This window comes from Scatophagus argus, chromosome 5 (assembly GCF_020382885.2).
Source record: "Scatophagus argus isolate fScaArg1 chromosome 5, fScaArg1.pri, whole genome shotgun sequence".
NCBI lineage: Eukaryota > Metazoa > Chordata > Actinopteri > Scatophagidae > Scatophagus > Scatophagus argus.
In genome coordinates this window covers 17,260,949-17,284,111 of record NC_058497.1, presented here as the reverse complement: position 1 = coordinate 17,284,111, position 23,163 = coordinate 17,260,949, and the positions used below count along the sequence as shown (strand labels likewise).

General features: G+C 41.0%; 1 protein-coding gene across 2 annotated transcripts; it reads left to right on the top strand.

Moving 5' to 3' along the window:
* The first annotated feature begins 218 nt into the window (after window positions 1-218).
* On the top strand, window positions 219-22,852 carry dhx36 (DEAH (Asp-Glu-Ala-His) box polypeptide 36). 2 transcript variants are annotated; one of them, XM_046389307.1, is made up of 26 exons: window positions 219-807; window positions 1,483-1,640; window positions 1,838-1,939; window positions 2,083-2,290; window positions 2,927-2,965; window positions 3,081-3,251; window positions 3,447-3,526; window positions 6,869-6,943; window positions 7,774-7,940; window positions 8,024-8,105; window positions 8,247-8,387; window positions 10,118-10,223; window positions 13,243-13,330; window positions 14,331-14,386; window positions 14,553-14,617; window positions 15,170-15,313; window positions 15,719-15,836; window positions 16,899-16,997; window positions 17,800-17,973; window positions 18,123-18,209; window positions 18,300-18,383; window positions 18,539-18,638; window positions 18,756-18,846; window positions 20,205-20,333; window positions 21,704-21,856; window positions 21,938-22,078. In XM_046389307.1, the coding sequence occupies exons 1-26, from the start codon at window positions 556-558 to the stop codon at window positions 21,942-21,944; spliced, it is 2,976 nt and encodes a 991-aa protein (XP_046245263.1). In that variant the 5' UTR covers window positions 219-555; the 3' UTR covers window positions 21,945-22,078. The 2 variants fall into 2 exon arrangements, with proteins under 2 accessions (XP_046245263.1, XP_046245262.1); XM_046389306.1 differs by having other exon boundaries at window positions 220-807; window positions 20,205-20,325; window positions 21,938-22,852.
* The last annotated feature ends 311 nt before the right edge of the window (window positions 22,853-23,163 follow it).

The following is a 23,163-nucleotide window of genomic DNA, read 5'->3' as shown; positions in this document are numbered from 1 at the left end:
ATCACAAATACAAAATAAAAACACTCATACTTACATACCACCTAGAGTAAGTTTATGAGCACAAGATTTTTACTTGTATGAGAGAATTTTCTACTTATGACATTATAAGCTGAAAGATGTTCATGGTGTGTGTGTGTGTGTGTGTGTGTGAGTTGGACAGGGCGGTTTGGAGGATGCGGGGTGGGTGCAACCAATCACAGAGCGCTGCGACAACAACAGGAGGCTAAAAATTCTGACGTCCTTACTCTGCGACATGCTAGAGGGAAAGAAGAAAGCACAAGAACTGCCGCATTTTGACAACAACATCTGATTGTTGTTGTTTTATGAATCATTTAGTGTCTCATAAGTTAAAGTATACATGTAGCTATCAATAAGTGTACTGTCAGTAGCTACATGGGTGTAGACTTTTAACTTCTGTCCCTGGTGTTGTGGTTAGCTAAGTGTAGTTAGCGTTAGCCGGCAGTTAACAGTACAAGTCAACGTTCTGATCGGTTAACGGATATTTTGACAGCGTTTGAGCGTATCGTGCAACTGTCGCTTGTTTCCGTCGGCGGTATGAGTTATGGATATGGTGGTGGAGGTGGGAGAAAAGGTAGAAGAGGAGGTCGAGGGCACAGAGATGGAAGCAGAGAGAGATGGGACAGGGGCGGTGGAGGAGGCTCGAGAGGACACAGTTACGACTTTGACCAGGACCGAGGAGGTGGTGGACAACGAGACCGTCCTCCTCCACATCTGAAGGGTCGTGAAATTGGTCTGTGGTACGCAAGATACGGAGCCGTGAGGAGGAAACAGGCTGACCGGAGATCGGTATGGATTGTGTATGGTTGTATGCTCTGTATTTTTGTGTCCAGGGTGTCGAAACAGAGATGAGGACTTTAAGCACAGTTTTAAGAGACCCTGAAGTTATAATGAAGGTGACAAATAACTGACTTTGTCCCTGTGGAGTATAGACTAATGTAAATGGAGAAATGTCCACAGCCCAAAGTCTTTTACATGTGCAGGATTGTGTCTTTTAGCAAAATCTTGCACACTCCTGATCTTATCTCTTGTTAGATTTATCGGGAAGTCCAAACAGTATACACACTTTTCCCTTAAATTTTTTTTTAGCTCTGATTGTAGTTAATTTTATGATTATCAGAAGGTTTCTTTGTTTCACACAAAGTCACCCATCTCCACAACAAAACACCACGGGAAAACCTGGGTTTGTTGGTTTTGTTTACTGTGTTTTGAATGGACACCTTAAGTCTGAGGGTGACAGAAACGTTTGAAAGGGTTAAAAGAGCAAGTAATCCTTCATCCTTCATTCCTTCCATCAGAAGCAGTGTGTATCACAGTTAAATGAATTTCATAATTTCAGTGGTGAAAATATAGTTTTGTACAACACTAGGAAACAGAGCTTCAAACCAAGCGCTTGTGTCACATTTGGTTAAGCTAACTGTAAGATTATGACTGAATATAACCCCTTTTCTTGTTTGTTTGCAGCGGGCAGTGGTCCAGATGGATGAGGCCAGAGAGCAGCACATTACCAAGCTGCTTAACTCTGTCCAGAATGATCAGCTTGGTCCAGAGAGAGACGGCAGGGGCGCAATAGCCTCTACGTCTGGCAACTGGAGGACAGCTGCCAGTAGAGGTGGTCATTGGTAAGAAAAGCTTGCATGCCACAGTGTAATTTCTAGCTTACATTTACAAAAATGAGAAAGCCAGATAGGATCAAAGTGCCATGAATATCTTTTTTGCTTATGTTTTGTTGTTTTTCTTTTTGGGCGGGGGGGTATTTGCCAGCTGTGACTTCTCTCAGTATGACTCTAATTAAAATGTTTATGACCTGTGTATGCAGTTACTTTGATGGGGATGAGCCTGAAGAGGATAAACAGATGATAAAGCTGAAATCTGAGGATGAGGAGGAAGAAGTTAGTTCGGGCCAGAAGAAATCACAGCGGTAACTTTGCAAAAAACAGTCTTGCTCTAAAAATATACTTTGATATTTGATGGCGCTTCATGCCACAATCACAGAACAACCAATATCGTCTTGTGATCCACTATATTGTGAATAATTCTTACCTTTTAATGTTTTTTTTTAAGCAACAGCTCTGCTGCAGTCGATAAAGATGAGCCTCCTGACAAGTGGGATGAAGAAGAGGAGGAAGAAGAGAAGAAAGAGGATCTGAGAAGGAGGGACAAAGATGTGGAGTTTTTATTTCATGAAGTAGTCAGAGATAGTTCACTGGACGACCAACTGAAGAGAGATCTGCAGGGCAAGAAATCAGATCTAAAGTACAAAGAAATGCTGGTGAGTTTGATGATTAGTATTGTGTTTTGTGTATACAACAGTAAAAGTTAAGGCTTCTAGCCTACCAAAATAGTCTGCTTGTTTTGGCAGAGGCTTGGTTGCATTTCTCTGACACTTAGCAGATATCACAATGTCCACTGTCCTGGACTTTTACTGTCTGTTACAAATCCAACTCAAGAAATGTTTTTTGAGATGATATCAGAGTTGCATAATGGTTTCTGTTGGGAAATTAGGTGCAATGAATTGTGGAGTTAAATACCATTTAAGACTGCAAGAGAAATTTTTGGGACTGTACAATAGATTTTACTTTATTTTATGTTTTATCTTGCTACTTATTTATTCCATTCTTGCTGCCTTTTTTGTCAAGTTGCATATTCAAAATAATGTTAAATTTTCTTAGAGAGCAGATTAGTAACAGTATCACAATATTGTAATGTCATATTATTCCACTGAGTGAAGGCTGATGAATTACTGAATTATTGCAAAAGCACTACACAGAATCTGTGATTATATGAATTAATTCAGTGGAGATGTTGAAATTGTACCCATCAAGTCATGCAAGACAACTTCTACTTTTCATTGTATTGATTTTATTCAGTGTTTACAAATCTTTGGTGATTTTTTTTTTCTCTTCAGAAATTCAGGGAAAAACTACCATCCTATGGGAAAAAAGAGGTACGTTTTTATTTCATACAATCTGATTTTATGCTTTTCCGTTTTAGAAATCTTATTACCCTCATCTGATAATTCTTCCACTTCCTCTCACCTGCTTTCATTTCTCCATCCTCAGGAGCTGGTGGAGCTGATCAACTCGAACCGTGTCCTGGTAGTAAGTGGGGAAACAGGGTGTGGAAAGACCACTCAGGTCACCCAGTTCATCCTGGATGACTACATCAATAGAGGTGTGGGCTCCATGTGTCGTGTGGTCTGCACGCAGCCACGTCGTATCAGTGCCATCTCGGTATGTACACTTTTGGCTTTTTTGGGTCTGACTGTTGGACTGTATGCTTCTATGTGCACACTGTAGTTGTACAGTACTGTATGCAGTCGTATGCATCTTTCATTTCCTGCACCAGTTTTGCGAATTAGATGGCTGTTATTTCTCACAGTGCTGGTTGATTTCTTAATGTTTTTGCATGTGTGTGCTTCTTCTCAGGTAGCAGAGCGTGTAGCAGCAGAGAGAGCAGAAAGTGTTGGGAATGGAAATTCTTGTGGTTACCAAATCCGCCTGCAGAGGTAAAGAAGTCTCTTCAAACATATGTTACATAAACTGAAAGCACCGTGTGTTTAAATAGACATCTGCATTTGGTTTAATGGTCAAGGAACAGCAGAAAACAACAGAACAGGAACAGTAAAAATGTTGTCTGCCTGGCGTGTTTATATAAGGATCTATTGGTGTTGAAAGGGAGCGTTACCATGGTGCAGTGGTTAGCACTGTTGCCTCACAGCAAGAGGGTTCAAACCTGGTTCAAATCTTGGCCTTCTGGCACTTTCGTGCAGAGTTTCCGGGGTTTTCTTCGGGTACTCCGGCTTCCTCTCACGATCCCAAAAACATGCACATTAGGTTAATTGGCTGGCTACATTGAGTGTGTGTGTGTTTGTGTGTGTGTGGTTGTCTGTCTTTGTGTGTCAGCCCTGCATTTGACTGGGTGTATCCCGTCTCTCGCCCGTAGTCAGCTGGGATAGGCTCCAGCCCCCCGTGATCCTGGCGGATAAGCGGTATAGAAAACGGGTTGATGGTGTTGAAAGGTGTTTTGCCATGCAGGTGTCAAACAATCTGATTTCATCATTAAGAAATTAACATCTAACCGAGTAAGGAATAGTCCCCATTGTTTAGGTTCCAGATAGGCTCTTTTTGATTGTTGCAGCTTTCACCAAGATCATTTCTTTTCCTTCCTTGATTTTGTTTTTCTTAGACTTGTTCCAGACTTCTGAACTTCTGCCATCTCAGATGTTTACTTTTGATTTTAGAAGATCTTGTGCTTTCATGCATGTCTGTTTCCAAGGTTGGAGAAAAGAAGAGAGCCAAGAGCCTTTGTAGGTCAGGAATAAGTTGCCTAGCTTTGTTAGAGTTAGACATATTGGTATATCTTAAAGATATATTTAGTTGTAGTCAGCAGTTTAATTACTCTTCTTATGCACTGGTCATTATATAATAGTTAAATGCTTATAATCCAGAGAATGAATAAAAATGGCTAATGGGGCCAGATATTACTTAGGACTTATGAATTTCCATTAAAAAGTTTGAATGATTTGATTCTTCCAGTTTCATTGTATATTCACAGACATGGAATCACATTTCACATGAATTACATCAGCTTGGTCCAAGTATACTGTGTTCCTTGATGGTTAGACTATGTTAAGAAGGATAAGGGAAATACATGGGGTGGATGAATACAACAGGAAATTATTATTATTATGTTTTTGAAGGACAGAATTAGTAGATGGGAATTGTCATTTGACATAATACGCATGGAAGGAAACACAAATCTGGAGAGAAAAGCACTTGAGCGCTATGCAGGCTGAGCGAGCGAAGAGATACGAGAGAGAAGAGGGTGCAGCAATCTAAAGTGAATTATATACAATAGAATGTGGAATATAAGAGAGGATGAGATAGAAGCACCAAGGGAGTAGGGGAAAGAAGAAACTCAGGAGTGATATGAAGTGAGACTGATACAGGAGATGAGAACTAAAAAGATAGAAAGATTACTTTCTGTCAGAGGAATGGAACAAAAACAAGGCGCTAGACTCTGAATTTAAGACTATTTCCTACATTTTTTCAATGTTCTTTCTTAGTTTCATGAACTTACTGAAGTTATGATTCATAGTTCTCCTTAAGGGAGGAAAGCAATAACTAAAGCAACGTTTTGTAACAAAGAACTTAAACAAAGTCTAGACAGTTTATAAAGGCATCTTTTGAAGCTTGCTGCTTTCCTGTCACTGCCCACTGTCGCTGATGGAGACCCAGGGTGTCTGTCAGTGGGTGCATGGATAAGCTGGCAATTTGTTCCCCAAGCTTGGTCTAATTTCTATTGATGCCCCAGCTCCCACACATAGCAGCTAATGTAAAAAAGTACACATCTCTACTTCTCCTTACTCTTCTTATGTTAGTCTCTCTCAGTGGGGAATCAGCTGCTTTAAAAAGTGCATACAAACCAGCCAGAACACATTTAATCTTAGCTGTTAGCAACAGTTTTATTTCAGTTCACTTCATTTCAGTTACATTTGCGGTGAAGGTGTGTATTAGACTACACAGTTCTCTACTGACTAATAAATGTTCCTGCTGAATGATGGGTGGTTATAATAAACATAAAGCAAGAAACTATTTAGAGTAAACAAAATTAATCTCTTATGCAGTCTGTCTCAGCTATAAAATTTTAAGGCTGTCATAAGAAAAATTTGAGTTTGGATATTTGAACAGCATCACCTTTACTGAGGACACTCTAAGGGCCCTGAAAAAACAACATTTAATGTTTTTACTATTTTTTTTAGGAAAACTTGTTTGGAGACATACACCATTAACAAGACCTGTCGAGAGCCTTATGGATGATGCTGCTGTATTACCTGACTTTGAAACATCTTACATGTTGCATTTTACTGAATTAATTTGCTCCAAGATTGTGTTGCAGTACAGGAAAACTATACATATTGCACAGAGGGTGTGAGGAATCGAGGGTTCATGGATCCCCAGTAGCCCCTATTTGCCCTAAGACCCCTCAGCAGGTTAATCCAGCCGTAGTACACAGCCCCTGGCAAGCTTCTCTTTCAGTGGCTGCTTTTAATTTATAATGAAGAACAACTGAGTTCTGGAGTTAAAACTGATTATTTTACTCTGTATGCTGTTGTGTCAGTACTTTTTGTTGTCTATAATCTTTTTATCAGTAAGATTTAATTAGACCCTCTTTTTGTTGCACTTCTTTCATCATTTCAGTGAGTAGATCTTGTGAAATACCTCTCGTTCCTCTCCAAGGGCTTCATAAAATGTTCATTTCCCCATTGTTAATGTTATTTCTTCTGAAATATCACATTTATTAGCACGTGCATCACTTGAACAGTAAAGCCTTTATTGCGGTTCAGTTGTCGGTGGAGTGAATTTTTTAAGCGTGCCATAAGAGAGGCAGCATCTGCTTTTTTTTTGATTTAAATAAATTAGAAGTCATTTCATGGTTCTGTTCGATGCAGGAGCCTGTCATCACTCACTAATGCTTATGCAAATTATGGCATGAAGATAGAGTGAACACAAGTGGCCATTACAACATTACATTACTTATCAGGTACAAATTTCTCTATCACTAACATCAGTTGCAACTTCATGTACTCTGCTTTGTACAGGCTGAGTATGTTGCTGCTATGAAGTTATCTTTTAACGACTAACTTAAAAAAAACAAAAGTAACATGAAGAAGCTGAAATGAAGAAGGAGGACGCAAATGAGTCTTTTTTAACAGCTGCATACACTGTATGTAGGGAAATTAAACCCAAGAGTGTGTCCTCACTTTATACTGTTCTGGTCTTAATCCGTGTCATTTTGAGAATGTAAAATTATTATTTTTTTCCTTTTTCTACTCCAATTTCTCCAGCCGGTTACCACGGAGACAAGGTTCGATCCTGTACTGTACAACAGGCATTATACTTCAGTGGCTTCGCTCAGACCCGTAAGTCCTCTACCATCATCCATTTCTTCCTCATCGCATCTTCTCCCAGAATTTCTTTTTCTGTGGTTTTCATCCCTGAGTGTCTGCTCCAGTTGCCTTTTTCGTCCTCTCTCTTTTTCCCTCTGCATCACTATGTTTTATCCCCATTCATTTGCGTTTGACTCTACTGTCTGTGGAAGAATCATTAGTATGGGTCCCCATTCTTACAGGCAGAGAAATGAAGACAGACAGACACACATACACACACGGCCTTTGTTGACTCATCCCTGCGTGCTCATCTTTTGCATTCTGAGTGTCTTCAGAAAAAAAGACAGAGACTAAGTGAGAGTGCCAGCTTCTCTTGTTGTCTTCCTTCATGCACTGTCACAATTGGCACGAGTTGTCTTTAGAGTCAGTTAAGGACTATAGCTGTTAAACAAAATGCTGCAGCTTTTTCTTTTGCATTAAAGTATAGTTACACAGCATCAGGCTCACAAGCTGGTAGTCTGTATGGACAGCAGCTAGGCTTACACTTGTCAGTCTTGGTGCGATTATTTGTCTCCAGCCACCACATCAGTGACGCTTTAACCTTTTCAGTACCACAGACGCTCTCGTCTCATCATTACAGACTACTGCCGTACAGTTGTTAAATTAAACTGGCAGCAGATCTCTAGGCAGAAGTGGGCGGGGTCTCAAGTTATAGCTGAGACTTGAACCAAAGAATGCAAAAATAAAAGAAATTATGCAGCAAAATGTGAGAAAACATTAAACTAAAGCAAGGCAGAGTAACTACATACAGCCATGAATAACTATTATTATTGTAACCTTTTTTTCTTTTTGGCGTGCGTCAGATTGTTGTCCAGTATCAGCCACCTGGTGTTGGATGAGATCCATGAGAGAAACCTGCAATCTGACGTTTTGCTCGTCATTGTGAAGGACCTACTCAACCTTCGAGATGACCTCACGGTCATCCTCATGAGTGCCACACTCAATGCAGAGAAGTTTTCCAGATATTTTGGTACGCAACCCACCAAATTATATATTAAACCTCGTAAGGATTGTTCTTGCTTCTTATATACTCCTGCGTCAAACTCTCTATAGATAACTGTCCAATGATCCACATCCCTGGTTTGACGTTCCCTGTGAAAGAGTTCCTACTTGAGGACATTGTGGAGATGACCAGGTACGACACTGCTGCCAAACACACACATACAAAGACAGTCATGCCCCTAACATGCACAGCATCAAATACAAAAATGCTACCAATGCATCCCTTTTGTTTCAGTAGTTTCTTAACTGGACTAGCTTGGTGTGTGTTTGTCAGGTATCGTCCCCAGAACCAGGACCGTCGACCCACATGGAAGAGAGGCTTTTGGCAGGGCCGGAACTCCAGACCTGAAAAAGAGGAAAAAGAAGCTGAATACCAGGAGAGCTGGCCTTGCTATGCACGCACTCTGCAGGGGAGGTGAGTCGACAGAGTAGCTACCAGGTTGATGGATGTGTTGTTTTGGTGGCAAATGAGAGGATTTGGCTTTGTGACAATAACATTTTTGAACAAATAGCCTTCTTTTTTTTGTGTATTTGAACTTCAAGTTGACATGTTAGTGTTGAAAACTGAATACAGAGCAGGTTTGAGTGCTTCGGAACACTTGAGATTTGTTATACATTTGCGCTGAGTGTTGTACCTATGACAAAACTACAAAAATGTTCATTTGCTATTCTTCAAAAATAAAACTGCACATATAGGTACCATGGGCTGTATAAACACTGCAGCCGCTACTTGCTGCTACAGCCTCAACATTTTTTAGGGAGCCAGTTCCACCTAAGTTGTTATCTCTTCTCAATAACACACAGCAAATATTCGTCTTCATTTAGAGCAGTATTTGCAGTGCAGTCCCTTGTCTTTGCCACCATTGTTACTGCTCTGTGTCACAAAGTGAATGTGAGAGAACATAAACATTATTACTTCTGTTATTTATCTGTAGAAAGTGTGTTCAAGTGCCTAAATGCACAGAACAACAGTCATGTTATGAAAGTGCTACAACAATTGGTGTGTAGAGCCCCAGGCAGAGCTATAGATCACTTCCTTCACTCTAAGTACCTACACACTGGCTGTAGACACAGTATGTCATTGATGCCCAAGTGTAATTCAGGCTAAAGTGCCAAATGTAAGCTCGGGGCCCATAGCACTTCACGTCTGTAGATAGGAAGGATAGATTCATACCACATCAAGTCTGTCTTAAAATAGCAGTTTGGTGCCCATATGAGCATTGAAACAGGTTTTTCTTCCTTCCTCTCTTCATTGCACCTTTTCTTACTGAGGTTTCATCAGTATGACAAACAAGTTTAGTTGGTATCTTCTAAAGTTACAGTGTTTTTAGTGTGAAATGCTGTGTTTGTGTTTCCTAGGAGAGCACTGTGCTGCATTGGGGGCATATTAACAAAAAAGACTGCAGCTTTGGAGGGCATATGTACTTTATTCATGTAACTTGGACAGCTGAAGCCTCTTACTCATCCCTCCATCCATCCATTTTCTAAATCACTTATCCATTAGGGTTGGGGGGGGGGGGGGGGGGGGGGGGGGGGGGCGTAAACTTTTGATTGCATTTTGCGCAGATTTTGTCCTCCATCACTTACATTGAAAGTGCATTAGTAAGTGATCTCTCAAAAACTTTTATTTGATGTGCTTTAATTGTTATTATAATATCGATTCTTCCTATATTTAATTATTTATTTCCTTTTATGTGAAAAATTCATGAGAAAATATTCTATCAAAAATAACAATTCATCTGTTGAAATCAACCCAGCCTGTATCCAAATGAAAAGTTTGTGCTGAAAATGAGACCGGCTTATACTTCATACCAAAGTGAGGCATGTAATTTTTTTTTTTTTATTATTATTTTTGAACAAGTTTCCAAGAATTTTGATGGTGGAAAATATAAGCGCCGCACTAGTCCTTGTGGCACTCAGCACTATGCAGACATTGACAAGGCGCCATTCTCTTATGTCTGGTGAGCTCATTAGTGATCTGTTGGTCTCCCCAAAGGCAGGGAAGTGAGTTTCCATGTTTGGAAATTTTCATGTGTAAAAGTAACTTACAGCTGTTCATAATGTAGCATTTTCATTTAATATCATGGAAGATGGTTGATTATTTATTTATTTATTTATTTGTTCCCTCTGTCCCATGTTTTGCAGATACTCTGACAACACCATTGAGGCACTGGAGATGTTGGACGGTGATGAGAAGATTGACCTGCAACTGATCCTGGCATTGATTCGCCATATTGTGCTCAATGAAGAGGTCAGTTTAACTTTATGTGTCTGGTTCTCGGACAGCCATCCAACAAACCTGTTCTATGTGCCCGAGCAGTCTAAAAACGTTGTTCTGCATTTTCAGACTTGAAAATCTTCCAAAATTATCATCTAAGTGAAGCAGTGGTCCACATGGAAGATGCTTTCAGATCAAATAAAAGTAGATAGCTGACACAGGCGTGGAAACTGACAAAGGAACAGAAGTACGGTACACTCTTAGGTAGAGCAGATGGAAGGAACACAAGGGCAAGCTTCCAAACACAGTGCGACGTTAGATCAGAGGAAATAACGCATCCTGGCAGCAGATCTGTGCTAATGAGTGATCGAGCAGATGCTCTCCCAATGCACATCTATCCACGTTTTTTCCTCATTCCAGTCCTTGTTATATTTCCTCGGTTTTATATCATGTTATGTTATGCCTTATTTCAGTGACAAATCCAGGCGTTTGGCAATGTGGAGTATAATGTCAACTAGATGAGATCAGACTTGTTGTGAATGTGTTACTTTTCCAGTAGTTCCTGTAGCAAGTAGCCTAACTGTACTGAATGAAATGACAGCAGAGCACATATCTTAAAACATAGCCACTATTTCAGCAACTTTCCTGTTCCAATTTGTATTTGCAGCATGTTTCTTTTTTTCCAGTAGTTTCTAGTCACAGAGTCATGTATTCCAGTGCCAACATGTGTGAAGCAGAGCTGCACAATGGAATAGACTATCACAATCAATACCTTTCAGGCTAGCTCATTGTCACTATTAAAAGGAGAGTAATGAAGGTAGAGAACACTTAGGTAGTGCTTGAATCAGTGGAAGGAAGAAAAAAACAATCACACACTCACTTTTCTTGTATTTTTCCAAGGGAAATAGAACCGACATATGTGTTAGTTTGTGACTGTTTGTGGAAAAACGTACACTAGAGAGGAGCAAAAGAAAGAGACGGGCTCAGAATGGGGAGTGACTAACGCAAATAGACAGAATAATTATCCCTTTCCACTTGAAGCCGTATCTCTATCAGTCACGGCCACACTGAGCCCGTCTACCAGCTGATTTGCCGTGGCATTGTCAAACGGCCGAGAGGGAACTGGCTGATTCACCATTATGGCGTTGTGAACTGAGGATACGGGCCCTCTGCCAGCCTTTTGACTGTGATGATTGGTTAATTATGTCGCAGGGGTCTGTGATTAGACACCTAGGGGTTTGACATGCAGGCATTAATGAACGCCTGCTGGGTGCAACTGTATGTATGTGTGTGTGTGTGTGTGTGTCTGTCTGCGTGTGTGTAGGTGGTTTGGTGTGTGTGCATATGAAATAGTAGGCCAACACTTCAGAGCTCACTGTACTTGATTTTTAGCTACAATTATTCACAGCCTCTTTTTGCACTGCATGTGTTTGAACATGTGTTTCTGTCAGGTTGTAACTAAGCGTGCTGCCTACATCTCTCTCTCTCTCTCATCCTCCCCTCTCTCTTATCACACACATACACACATGCAGAGACCTTAACACACACATACAGTCCCATGTGGGTGCCATTGGTTGAGAACTGGTAATAATAATTAGCTTTAATTAAAAGGCAAGGCTGCTCAGAGCCCAGAAGCTACTATTCTTCATCTCCCTTCCCTCTTTGGAAATGAATAGCTAGCAGAGTAATTTTTTACAGATAATTATTTTATACCAGGTTAATATTATCCTGAGAATTTATTTTTACATGTAAGCCCTTGATGTAATGAAATAGATTTTTACACAATTGGTGATAACATAAACATTGTATTTTACTCTGGAGCTTCTTAAATTATTAGTCTTCAGTTGGGTTGGTTGATGCCTTATTACCTGTACGAGACCTCTTCAGTGTGGTGCACACAGAATTGTCTTTAGAAGCTGTGGTAGACTGCTTTGCACAAACTGATCTGCATATTTTTGTTGTAAATTGCAGCTTTTGTATTTGTGTCAAAGATTAATCACATATTTCTTAACGCCATTCAAAACACCCTGTTGTTTTTGTTTATAACTCCGATTATGTGAGTAGTTACTATTTCTAGAGCTGGGTGTCAAACCTCAGTGCTTTGATCAGATATTTCCTGTCCTAATACAGAAAAATGTTGAAACTTTGTTAATGTCAGACAACGTTTTATTTATATAAAGTTATTGAATGCTAGCTTATGTTCAGAGAGCATAAAGCACTGATGCGCTGAGAAGTCTGGCAGTTTATTTAAGCTGTACTGCTTGCACTTCAGTTTTGGTAAATTGAAGTATTGTAAACATTTTTCAGGTAGTACCCAGGGCTAAATAATTTACTTTGTAAATCTGTTCTGTATATCTGAAATGTGGAGGTTTGCTCTGGTCGACTGTAATCTAATGTAAATCTGTTTTAAATATTCTGGCTTGTACTAATCTCTATTTCCTGCTCTTTGTTGCTACAGTAAAAGATTAGCTTCTCATCAGCCGTGAAATGTTTCTTTATTTTATTTTAGCGTGATGTGTTATTGTTTTTATGGTTGAGTGACACCTATTGTACTTTAAATGGTCAGCCTTTCACAGCCATTGTCAAACAGCTGGTTTGCTCACACTGGAATGCCTCCAGATCCATTAGCCACCATCGTCTGTTTTCCTGCTGATGTTTTCTCAGCTTGCATTCGTTTGTCTCTATATATTCCAGGTGACTAATTGGTTTTCTGTTTTTCTGCCTTGAGAGAATCAGTTCTGTCCCTGAGTTAATGTGCAGCTGAGGCTGTCCCTGTAGTGGTAAGATGTTGTTGTTATAATGGTGTTGGCAGACAGTCTCAGGGCCCGTTGTGTGGCTGATTGTGGAGGTTTGGAGCTCAGGGCAAGTTGTCTCCATCTGCCTCGGCTCGGCTCGGCTCCTCCAAGGCCACGGGCACCCAGCGCTCTGATGGGGCTCCTCTGGCTAATGGCTGTTTATTTCTTTTGGCAGTTTGTTTCTTGCTTCTTCTGAAGCCCTACTGGTTTTTGTGTCTTTCAGCAGCTGTGTGTGTTGTCATGTCTTTGTCAAACAGGAGGGAGCAATCTTGGTTTTCCTGCCTGGCTGGGACAACATCAGCAATCTCAATGACCTGCTCATGGCTCAGCAGATGTTCCGATCAGGTACACACACAGCAACATGCAGAGAATATGTGACACCAAAGCGCATACCAGTGACTTGCAGGGTAACATACAGTAGAAAAGATCATTATTTTAATATTCATATGGTGTTATGTGACTTTAAATCCTACCTTTACTCAGCAATGTGTTTTGCTTGTTAGGGCACTTTGCAGTTTGACACCAGTTCTGTATTTCACGCTCAGTTGCTGAAGGAAGTTCATCTGTGTTGAACTCACACATGTGCATATAGGCGTGATTTTGTGACCACAGCTAGTTTGGAAGCCAAATTTGATCCAATATGCAACTTACCCAAGTGTGTCCAGATCATTGAATCAATTAGTTGAAGCACACAAAATTCACTGGGTTTTAGAAAATAGTGAGGTTCAGTGTCATTATTGTCTCATATTTTCCAAACCTATCAATTAATCAAGAATATATTCTGGAAATTATTCAATAATGAAAATGTTTGATAGTTGCAGCCCTAGAGTGATGATGTGAAAACTTTAAAAACCTCCGGTGCCCATACAGTGAGATCAGACTTTTTCAGTGTAGAACAGAAGTACCGTGGAAGGAGTTGCATTTTCATAGACTGTCGTTTTTTCAGTGAGTAGGAATGAGAGGATGTAATTTTAGTTAAACTTTTTTGTGGAACAATCAAACAGAAAGTAATGGAAGCATAAAACATGACCGGAAGAGATCTTTAAATATTGGATTTTTAAAAAAAATATTCTTTTTTTGGTATGAGGTCACATTTTGAATACTTTAATACACATTTTACACATTTGATTTTTGAATATTATGTGCTATAAGTGCAGTCAGAGTTGTGCATATTGTATATTAGCATAATAAGGAAAATATAACATTGATAAACTAATGCATCTCAATATTTATGAGTATATTCAGTCATACTTCATGGTGCAACCTCAAGCACTAGCAGCAATATCTTACATTGGGAAATGGTGCTTTGTTTGAATTTGCCCTTTGTGTCTTGTTTGTGTTTCAGACCGATTCGTTATCATCCCTTTGCACTCCCTCATGCCCACCGTTAATCAGACGCAGGTCAGCACTCTTCTGTTTCTTTCTTTGTCCGTCTCTGCGACTGTCTGTCAGTCTTTATTCCCTTTTCAATATCAGAAAAGTCCAATCTCATCTCTCTCTCTCTCTCTCTCTCTCTCTCTCTCTCACTCACTCACTCTCTCACTCTCTCACTCTCTCACTCCCCCAGGTGTTCAAAAGGCCTCCTCCTGGAGTTAGAAAGATTGTGATTGCCACCAATATAGCTGAGACCAGGTGTGTGTGTTTGTGTGTGTGTTTGTTTGAATTCTCCAGCCCTTTGAAAATGTATTTTGTCTGTTAATTTCTGGTAAGTTTGTGAAAAAGAAAAAGTGTGACGACACTTTCTGTCATGTGTGTGTTTGTGTGCATAAAGTGTAATGCGGTCGGCCCCAGTCATTAATACAAACATCACATTCGGGACTAATTAGCATACATTTCTTGGATTGATTATGAACACTGTCATATTGGCTTGGGTGGTGCAGACTGATTCTCTGACAGGCAATTTGTTAATGCATTCACACAGAGCCTCACACACACAAACCGAACAAATTAAGAAGCTGCCTGCACTCCCCTCACGTCACTCCACTAAATATAGACTCTAAACCTGCCGAAAGGCTAAATTTTCTTTTTACTTTTGAATGAGTGTGTGTGTGTATGTGAGAGTTTCAGCTAAGCATTCTTGGCAGACTGCTTTGAAGTTGTTTATTTTTTCTGTCTGATTTGGTCTACATTCTAACACCACCACCACCCCTCTTTCCCCTCTCCTCTCTTCTCTCTTCCTCACAGCATCACCATAGATGATGTTGTATATGTCATAGATGGAGGCAAGATTAAGGAGACCAACTTTGACACCAACAACAACATCAGCACTATGACAGAAGAGTGGGTTAGCCTGGCAAATGCCAAACAGAGGAAAGGACGTGCCGGCAGGTGTGTGTGTGTTTCTCTGTACACAGAGATATCTGTGTATTTTTTTTTTTTTATATAGGCAGGAAACTTGTATATAGTCGTGCCTCTGGGTATGTGATACTAATCTGGGAAGATTATTTTTCCTTCTGTTTGTCATTTCAACTTTCTGTCAGTCTTCCCCATCTGTGTGCTCCTTCCTGCCTTCTCATCTGTAAACACTGAGAAAGGCAAAGTACGCTCGCTCCCCGGTTGTTTCCTGTCAGGCTCTGACATCAAAGTGGAGCAAGGCCCAATTAGCAGGGGCTGCTCACTGAGCGCAGTTTCATCCCATTGATTTTAGATTAAGCTCTTGTCACAGGAATGATATAACACACATAACACCCCCTCCTCCTCTCTGTCCCACTCTTCTTCTGTGCATATATCCAGGGTGTGTCCAGGGATGTGTTATCATCTGTACAATGGCCTCAGGGCCAGCCTGCTGGATGCCTATCAATTACCCGAAATCATGAGGACACCACTGGAGGAGCTGTGCCTGCAGATCAAGGTTGTGAATGTGCAGAGAAAGAGGGGAGACAGGCTGACATGGAGAGACAAATAGGTGTTGGCTTGGGAGTTGAGATGAGGACAAGATTGCTGTGAATGAGTTTTGAGAGTACAGAGGGGGAGGGGTGTGGCAAGGACAGTGATGCTGTTTTTGGTCTTTGGCGTTGAATTACAGCCTCTCCTGCCTAACTAAGGATGAACACTCTGGGCTGACTCATGCCCCCTTTGCTCTCCAGCTCTTTCTCTCTCTTTCTGTCGACAGTGTAAATTGCTCAGTCGCTTTCTTCTTTGGTTGCTAACTATTTTTTTTCTGGGTTTATTTTTTTTTTGGCATTCTCTTTTTAAATCCTCATACTCCACTCAGACATATTTCAACCCATGCTAATGGAACATTGAGTCAAAGTTCACTCAGATCTAGTGTTTGCAATGAGAGTTCTCACCAGTGCCTTTGTTGGATATGCATTTTGAGTGTGTGTTTCTTCCATGAGTTCAGTTGGATGTTTTTTTGTTTTTTTTTTTTTAAGCTGGTGGGTGAGAGGCGGACTAATGCATCAGTCTGTAGTTAAAGCGAGAGAACACTGTCAACATGCTAACCCTGAGCACACACTCTCTAATGCACAAACACTCCAATAGCACCCTATTAGTCAGACATAGAAATGTGTTCGCTTGCTTACTCTTTGTCACAGGTAGATGTTTGATGCATTTAGAAATCCCTTTTTGATTTGGCAGTGAATGCGCATTGAGAGAATCTGGATATTCATAATGTCATCTTTTATCATCACATTAATTCTGTGCTCAGCCTTGCACTTAGAGATGAATGTTAATGTTGTTAACTCTGCACAGTGATGGTTGTTTTGTCACACATAGCATGTAAACAGCAACATGAGCAAACCATGAGAAGACACACATGAAGCTAACTGCGGTACACCTCACTGTACTTATGTATTGTCCACAATTTGATGTCAGCCACAAATGACAAGCCCTTAGGCAAAAGGAAGAGAATTTCGTGTAAAAATAATGTCTTTGCTCATTTGTGTGTAATGTGATGTGATGTGCTGCATAGATATTGAAGCTCGGGTCTATAGCGCGATTCCTGGAGAAAGCCCTGGACCCACCCACTGAAAAGGCTGTCAACCTAGCCATCAAGAACCTCACAAACCTGGTAAGAAAGTCTGAAACAAATTAGAAACACAATTTAACTTCAGGGCTGTATCTGCCAGTTATTTTCTTGATGAATTATTTGCTTTGTAAAATGTCAGATGATGATGAGAAATTCCACTTAAAATTTCTTAAAATTGAATTTTCAACCAGTCTAAAACCTCTAAATTATCCTTTAAGTATGGTTGAGAAAAATACGTTTCACAGATGACAAACTCGTTGGCTTTGGTGGGGTTTTTTTTTTTGTTTGTTTGAAAGATAATTGAAGCAATTAATTAATAATTATCAGAATAGCTGAGTACTAATTTTCTGCCAATCCCCCAATTAATTTACTGATGAATTGAATCTGAATTGATTGATTGAATTTTGGATGAACATATTTCTTGTCAAGTGGATATTTTTGAAAAGATTGTTGTCTTGAGCTCAAGAGATGGGTTGCACCTACTGGTTTTAGCAAAGGACGTCCTTGTGAATGCCTCTGCGGTTGCCTCTGTGGTTATTGCAAAGCAGCGTGAGTTGCTAGGATACATCTCCTACTGCTTTGTTGATGTCTTGTCCATGCTGGTCAACAAGCGATTCTGGTCCTCCAATCCTCCTAGAGCTTGATGAATTTATAACATAAAGCACTTTACGTGTTCCTTGATAAGCATCGCTTCCTCTGCAACAGTGAAGTTAAAAGGACCATCTGCTTGTGTAATGCCCTGTGGGGAGGGGCTTCTCTCTTGAGACAGCTTAAGACCAGACCTTAAAACCTGCGGGTGCAACTGGGCTGAGAATATTGAAGATGTGTGCATGTTGTATGTTAGAACGCCCTGGACCATGCGGAGAACCTGACGGCGCTGGGTTTCCATCTGGCTCGCCTGCCTGTGGAGCCTCACATTGGGAAGCTCATCCTGTTTGGGGCTCTGTTGGGCTGCCTCGACCCCGTACTCACCATTGCTGCTTCGCTCAGCTTCAAAGACCCTTTCTTCATACCCCTGGTAGGGCACTGCATTCACAGATATGAAAGCTTATGTCTGCGGGGACACACGTGCACACGTCAACACATTGCTTCAAATTTCAGATTTTTTTTAATTTTCTAATGCAAAGTTGGTCTTAAAATGTTACTTAATGCATGTGACTCTCTTAGGGTAAAGAGAAGATGGCAGACATGAGGAGAAAGACCCTGTCCAAAAACTCCAAGAGTGACCACCTCACTATAGTCAACGCCTTCCAGGTAGAACAGCACATATCTGCCAGTTTTCTTTTATTTCCGCCTGTTGTATAAATTGATCCCATCCTAATTTATCATTCAATGATTGGCTAGGGCTGGGAGGAAACAAAACAGCGTGGTGCCAGGTATGAGAGGGAGTACTGCTGGGACAACTTCCTGTCTGCCAATACACTCCAGGTGAGCCGGGCTGATTGCGAGTGCTGCACTGAGCTCCACACTGAAGTGCTTTGAAAATAAAACCGTGATTACATTTTTAAGATGACTTCTGTTTGGGCAGAAAAGGACAAGCAGGCTTTTTTTTAGAGGTGATTTATTTTTTTGTTATCATTCAGATGCTGCACAACATGAAGGGTCAATTTGCCGAGCATCTAATGCATGCAGGCTTTGTCAGCAGCAAGGACCCCAAAGACCCCAAATCTAATGTCAACTCAGGTAACTAAGAGTTTTTTTTGGTCTTGATTAAACGGTGAGAAAATGTTTCCACTATGTAAGGTATGTAAATGTAGCCCTGCTCATTTGTCTTTTCTCTAACTGTCATTCATTCCTCAGATAATGAGAAATTAATCAAGGCAGTGATTGCAGCTGGTCTGTACCCCAAGGTGGCCATGATCAGGCCATCTTTCAGCAAAAAGAGACCAGGGTGAGTCTGCCAATTCAGAGAGGGGAGATGAGCAGAGACAGGTAGGAAAGAGCTGCAAAAATAATTCTTATTGATCTTTGTCAGAAAGATGGCCTTCACACTGCAATATCTCATCAGTCATCTCAGGTAAGGGTTCTTGTAAGGGTCCTGTGACAATTACCCAAGGCTGTGCAGAGACCATGTTAGCAGAATTGTCAAAAACAGGCGCTTTTGCAGATGAAGATCAATGCAGTCATCATAAAGCTGCCCTCGGGCAGCTGTAATAAGCAGCGGCTGTGTCCTGTGTGCAGGCTCACGCAACAGGGAGGCAGACGCACACTCTCGCAGCAGGGTTGTCACTTTTGTTTGTCTGTCTCAGTGACAGTTTCAGACCCGGCTGCACTTTGAAATTTCAAGGGTCATTTCCTCTGCATAAGTAAATCTTAACAGTTGGGATGCAAAGCCAGTTGTAAGTTTTCACATGTCTGCACTCACTGCAGCATTTAATGAATTCACTGCTCGGTGAAGCACTTTTTGTTTGTTTGGCTGCTAAATCAGACCGCTGTCTGGCACAGGCAGCTTGTTCCCTGCAGTCGAGCAGTCGGTTTTGTCTGGCTGACACGCAGGAGTTGGGAACACAGTGTTACTTTCATGTTAGAGCATCACAATTTCTCTTTGGTATTCTCTCTCCCAACCGGCAGGAGTTATTCTTTTGGGCATGGATTAACAAGCCAAAAGCAGTTGATGGGTTGTTTGTAGAACTGCTTTCTGGCTCATTAAAGTGATGAATTTTTAAATAATTTGAGCAATAAAACACACCTATATTGTGTATGTGTAGATGTGAAAATAGCATGCTTATTTTGACCAGATTTATAATACATAATAAAATCTCTGTAAAGCTCAGAGCCCCAACATTACCCACAATGTGACTTGACTCAATTCACTCAACTGTACAAATTCAGGTGTTATGCTCATAACAGCTAATGTAGCATTGAGCTTCTGTCTTCTTGCAGGAATGAGGAGCAAACTGTAGAGGTCTGCTACCCACTTCTGTCTAACTTCACACCCCAGTTTCTTTTTTTTTTTTGTTTGGGGATTTTTTTTTTTGTTGCATTCACTTGAAAAATGCCTTTCGCAACCTCAGATTCTTTGTTTTGTTTCCAGTGAGAACATTGATGGTTGGAATTTTGCGTGATAAAGAATAAGTCACTACTTTTAAGATATGTTTTCTGTAGATTCTTAATAACCTTCGATGAAACTGAAATGCCATGTTTCAGACTTTCCTTTTGATGGAGAAAAGGTTCTGTTGTCTTGGCCAAAACAAAACATTCCTTATATCTTCTTTTACCAGAACATAACGACTGTCTCGTCTTTCTCAGGGTTAAAGTGTACACCCAGGCTGATGGAAAGGTGTGTATCCACCCGAAATCTGTCAATGCTGAGGAGACGGAGTTCAACTATGCGTGGCTCGTCTACCATCTCAAGATGAGAACCAGCAGCGTGAGTAGGCAAGGGGACATGTGAACGCATCGTGCTGTGAATGTTGTGTGTTTTCACATTTGAGTGCATGTTGCTGTATCTTTTTGATTTTGTATATGAGCGGAAAGAGGGACCAGTGGTTAAAGGTTGGCAGCGGTACCACGCCAGCTTTACACTGAATGAATATTTGATTAAAACGCTGCCTTTCAACTTCCTCTCAAAGGCTCTTGTGCTTCAAAGCTTCCAGACACTGTGTAAGAGGTGGTGGTGGTGGTGGAGCAGGGGGAGCAAAATGGTCAGTGTGGCTCCCCGACTGCCACCCTCTCTCCTCTTCCTCTATCTTTTCTCCTTTGCTTTTTGCTTTTTTCCGTCCCTCTTCTCACTCCCATTTTCCCCTCCCTCCCATCTTTGTTCTTTTTGTGCTGTCTCTCTTTGTGAATTGCTACCATTCTGCAGACAAACACCTTTCATGTCCTGCGATGGCTGCCTGTGCCTTTCTCTCTTGCTTTGCCGCATTCATCTTCACGAGGAAATGTTTTGCTGGATTTCACCATTATTACTACCATCATTTAATTATTTTTTTAAATTCTTTTTAGTATGTAAGTGGTTTCTCTGTCTGTAATAAAACAAAGGTATCCTGAGAGAGCAAGATTGTCAAGGTTATTCGCATACTGAGAGGAGGAAACAGAAAACCATTGACACACAAGCAGAATGAAGGAAAGAAAGTGAGAGATGACGTTAAACTTTATCTCCTCTGACGCACTTGCCCCTGCCACTCCATTATACACATTCATGGGGCAAATGCTGTTGTCGTTGCCGTCCTTGCTTCTTTTTTCTTTGCCTCCTACACCTTTCTCTACCTCTCACTGATGCTAATTTTCAACACTTCCGTCTGTCACCTTCAAAGCTTAAATAGGTTTTGTTTGAATACAGTCTGCTGCTTATGTAGTCTCTCTTGCTGTTGATAGATGTAGGCACTTTATGCGAACACATGTATATAGATCATTTCTATTTTATACAATAATTCAGACTTTATAATAATCTGTAAAAAATATTTACTTACTTTGCCATTTATTAAAGGAATCTTTTTAATTTTGGGCAGCAATAGTCAAATCACTCTACATAAGCAGCTGTCAGTTAAGCAGAGGGGAAGATGGACGGAAAACTGTGTAACACATTTGCAAGATTTTCAGACAGGGCATGTTGACATTTCTCCTAACACTGGAGGCACTGAAACACATTTCAAACTCTCCTCACTAATGGGACACTTTCAGCCCACACCACAGAATAGCTGTCAGGCACGGTGTGTCATAATGATGCCGCTCCTTGTCACTGAGCGTGTTAGCGTGTTTCGTCCGTGTTTGTTCTAATACTCATCGACTTTTCTCTGTGTCCTCAGATCTTCCTGTATGATTGCACCGAGGTGTCCCCATTCTCACTGCTGTTCTTTGGAGGGGACATTACAATCCAGAAAGACGAGGACCAGGAGACTGTGGCGGTGGACCAGTGGATTGTCTTCAGATCGCCATCGCGCATTGCTCACCTTGTCAAGGTAAACAAAAGACATATCAATAAAGCTGTAGTCACTGTGAGATTAGTTTTACTAAACTCCCGTTCCTGTCTTTTTTGACAGAGTTTGAAAAAGGAGTTGGATTCCCTGCTGGAGGAGAAAATTCGTAACCCTGCTCCTGTGGACTGGCAAAACCGTCAGTCCAAAGACTGCGCTGTCATCACTGCCATCATAGACCTCATCACCACCCAGGAGAAGCCTGCGGGCGGGACTACGAGCTATGACAGAACGTGGGCGTCTGCCCCGAGAGGACAACACATTCACTTCAAAGACGATGCTGATGACGATGATGATTAGAAGTGGCCGTGCCTGAGCCTGGCCACAGAAAGAAGAGCCTGGGAAATGACTGACTGCATCTTCGGACACAGAGGTTAGCTGGAATATTTATGATAACCAGCTGGCCTCCATGATGGTGCTTCTTGGTTAAAATTTTAGTGCTCCCTGGATCCTCTTAAAGGCTAAACCCTGGACACAAGAGTACTGGAAAATGTTACGCACTTGAATGACTGACTTTTTTTCTCTCCCTCCTGCATATTCAATCATTACTTTGCAGGGATCAGTGCTCAAATACACTCAGTAGCTGTTTTGTTTATTGTTTAGTTTGTACATTTTTCGTTTGGATAACTCATGCTCATGTTTGAGGAACGAGTAAGGCTGTAACATTAAAAAAAACCTTGCTTCATCTGCCGTACTGGGCTAAGATTCCAGCTTCCTTTGGTCTATCTAGCAGTGGTCCTCAGAGAAAACAGATGTCCTCTTCATCACTGAGAACATGCGGCAGGTCCCATGAAATGAAGCTTTTATTCATAGTGGCTGATTAAAATATATGAAGTCTGACTTAAGCAAGTTTCTGCAATATAAATCTGTATTTTGAAAAAAAAATGTTACAAGCTTGTTTTACATATTTACATGTACACAGATGATCTACAATAGTTACAAGTACAGGAAGTGATTGAAATAAAGGTCAGTTCATGCTTAGATGCGCAATATCACATCGCTAATTTTCCCTGAGTGCAAATACAACAGCTTCATCTGCTTTCTTGAGTCTGGATGCTGATGTGCTTCCTGCTGGGTGCTCCGTCCGCTATCATTATACCTCGCGCTTCACGTAGCTCAACAGTTGTGATCGTCATTTGAGCTGGGGCCAGAACGGTGGGCTTGATAGATGGTGTTATCACCACTCTGACCAAGCCATTTATATCCTTTGGCTGGGCATGGCAACACTAAAAAGATGACTCACACTGGACAATCACATTAAAAGCAGGGCCTCTCTTCCCTTCTGGTCTCAG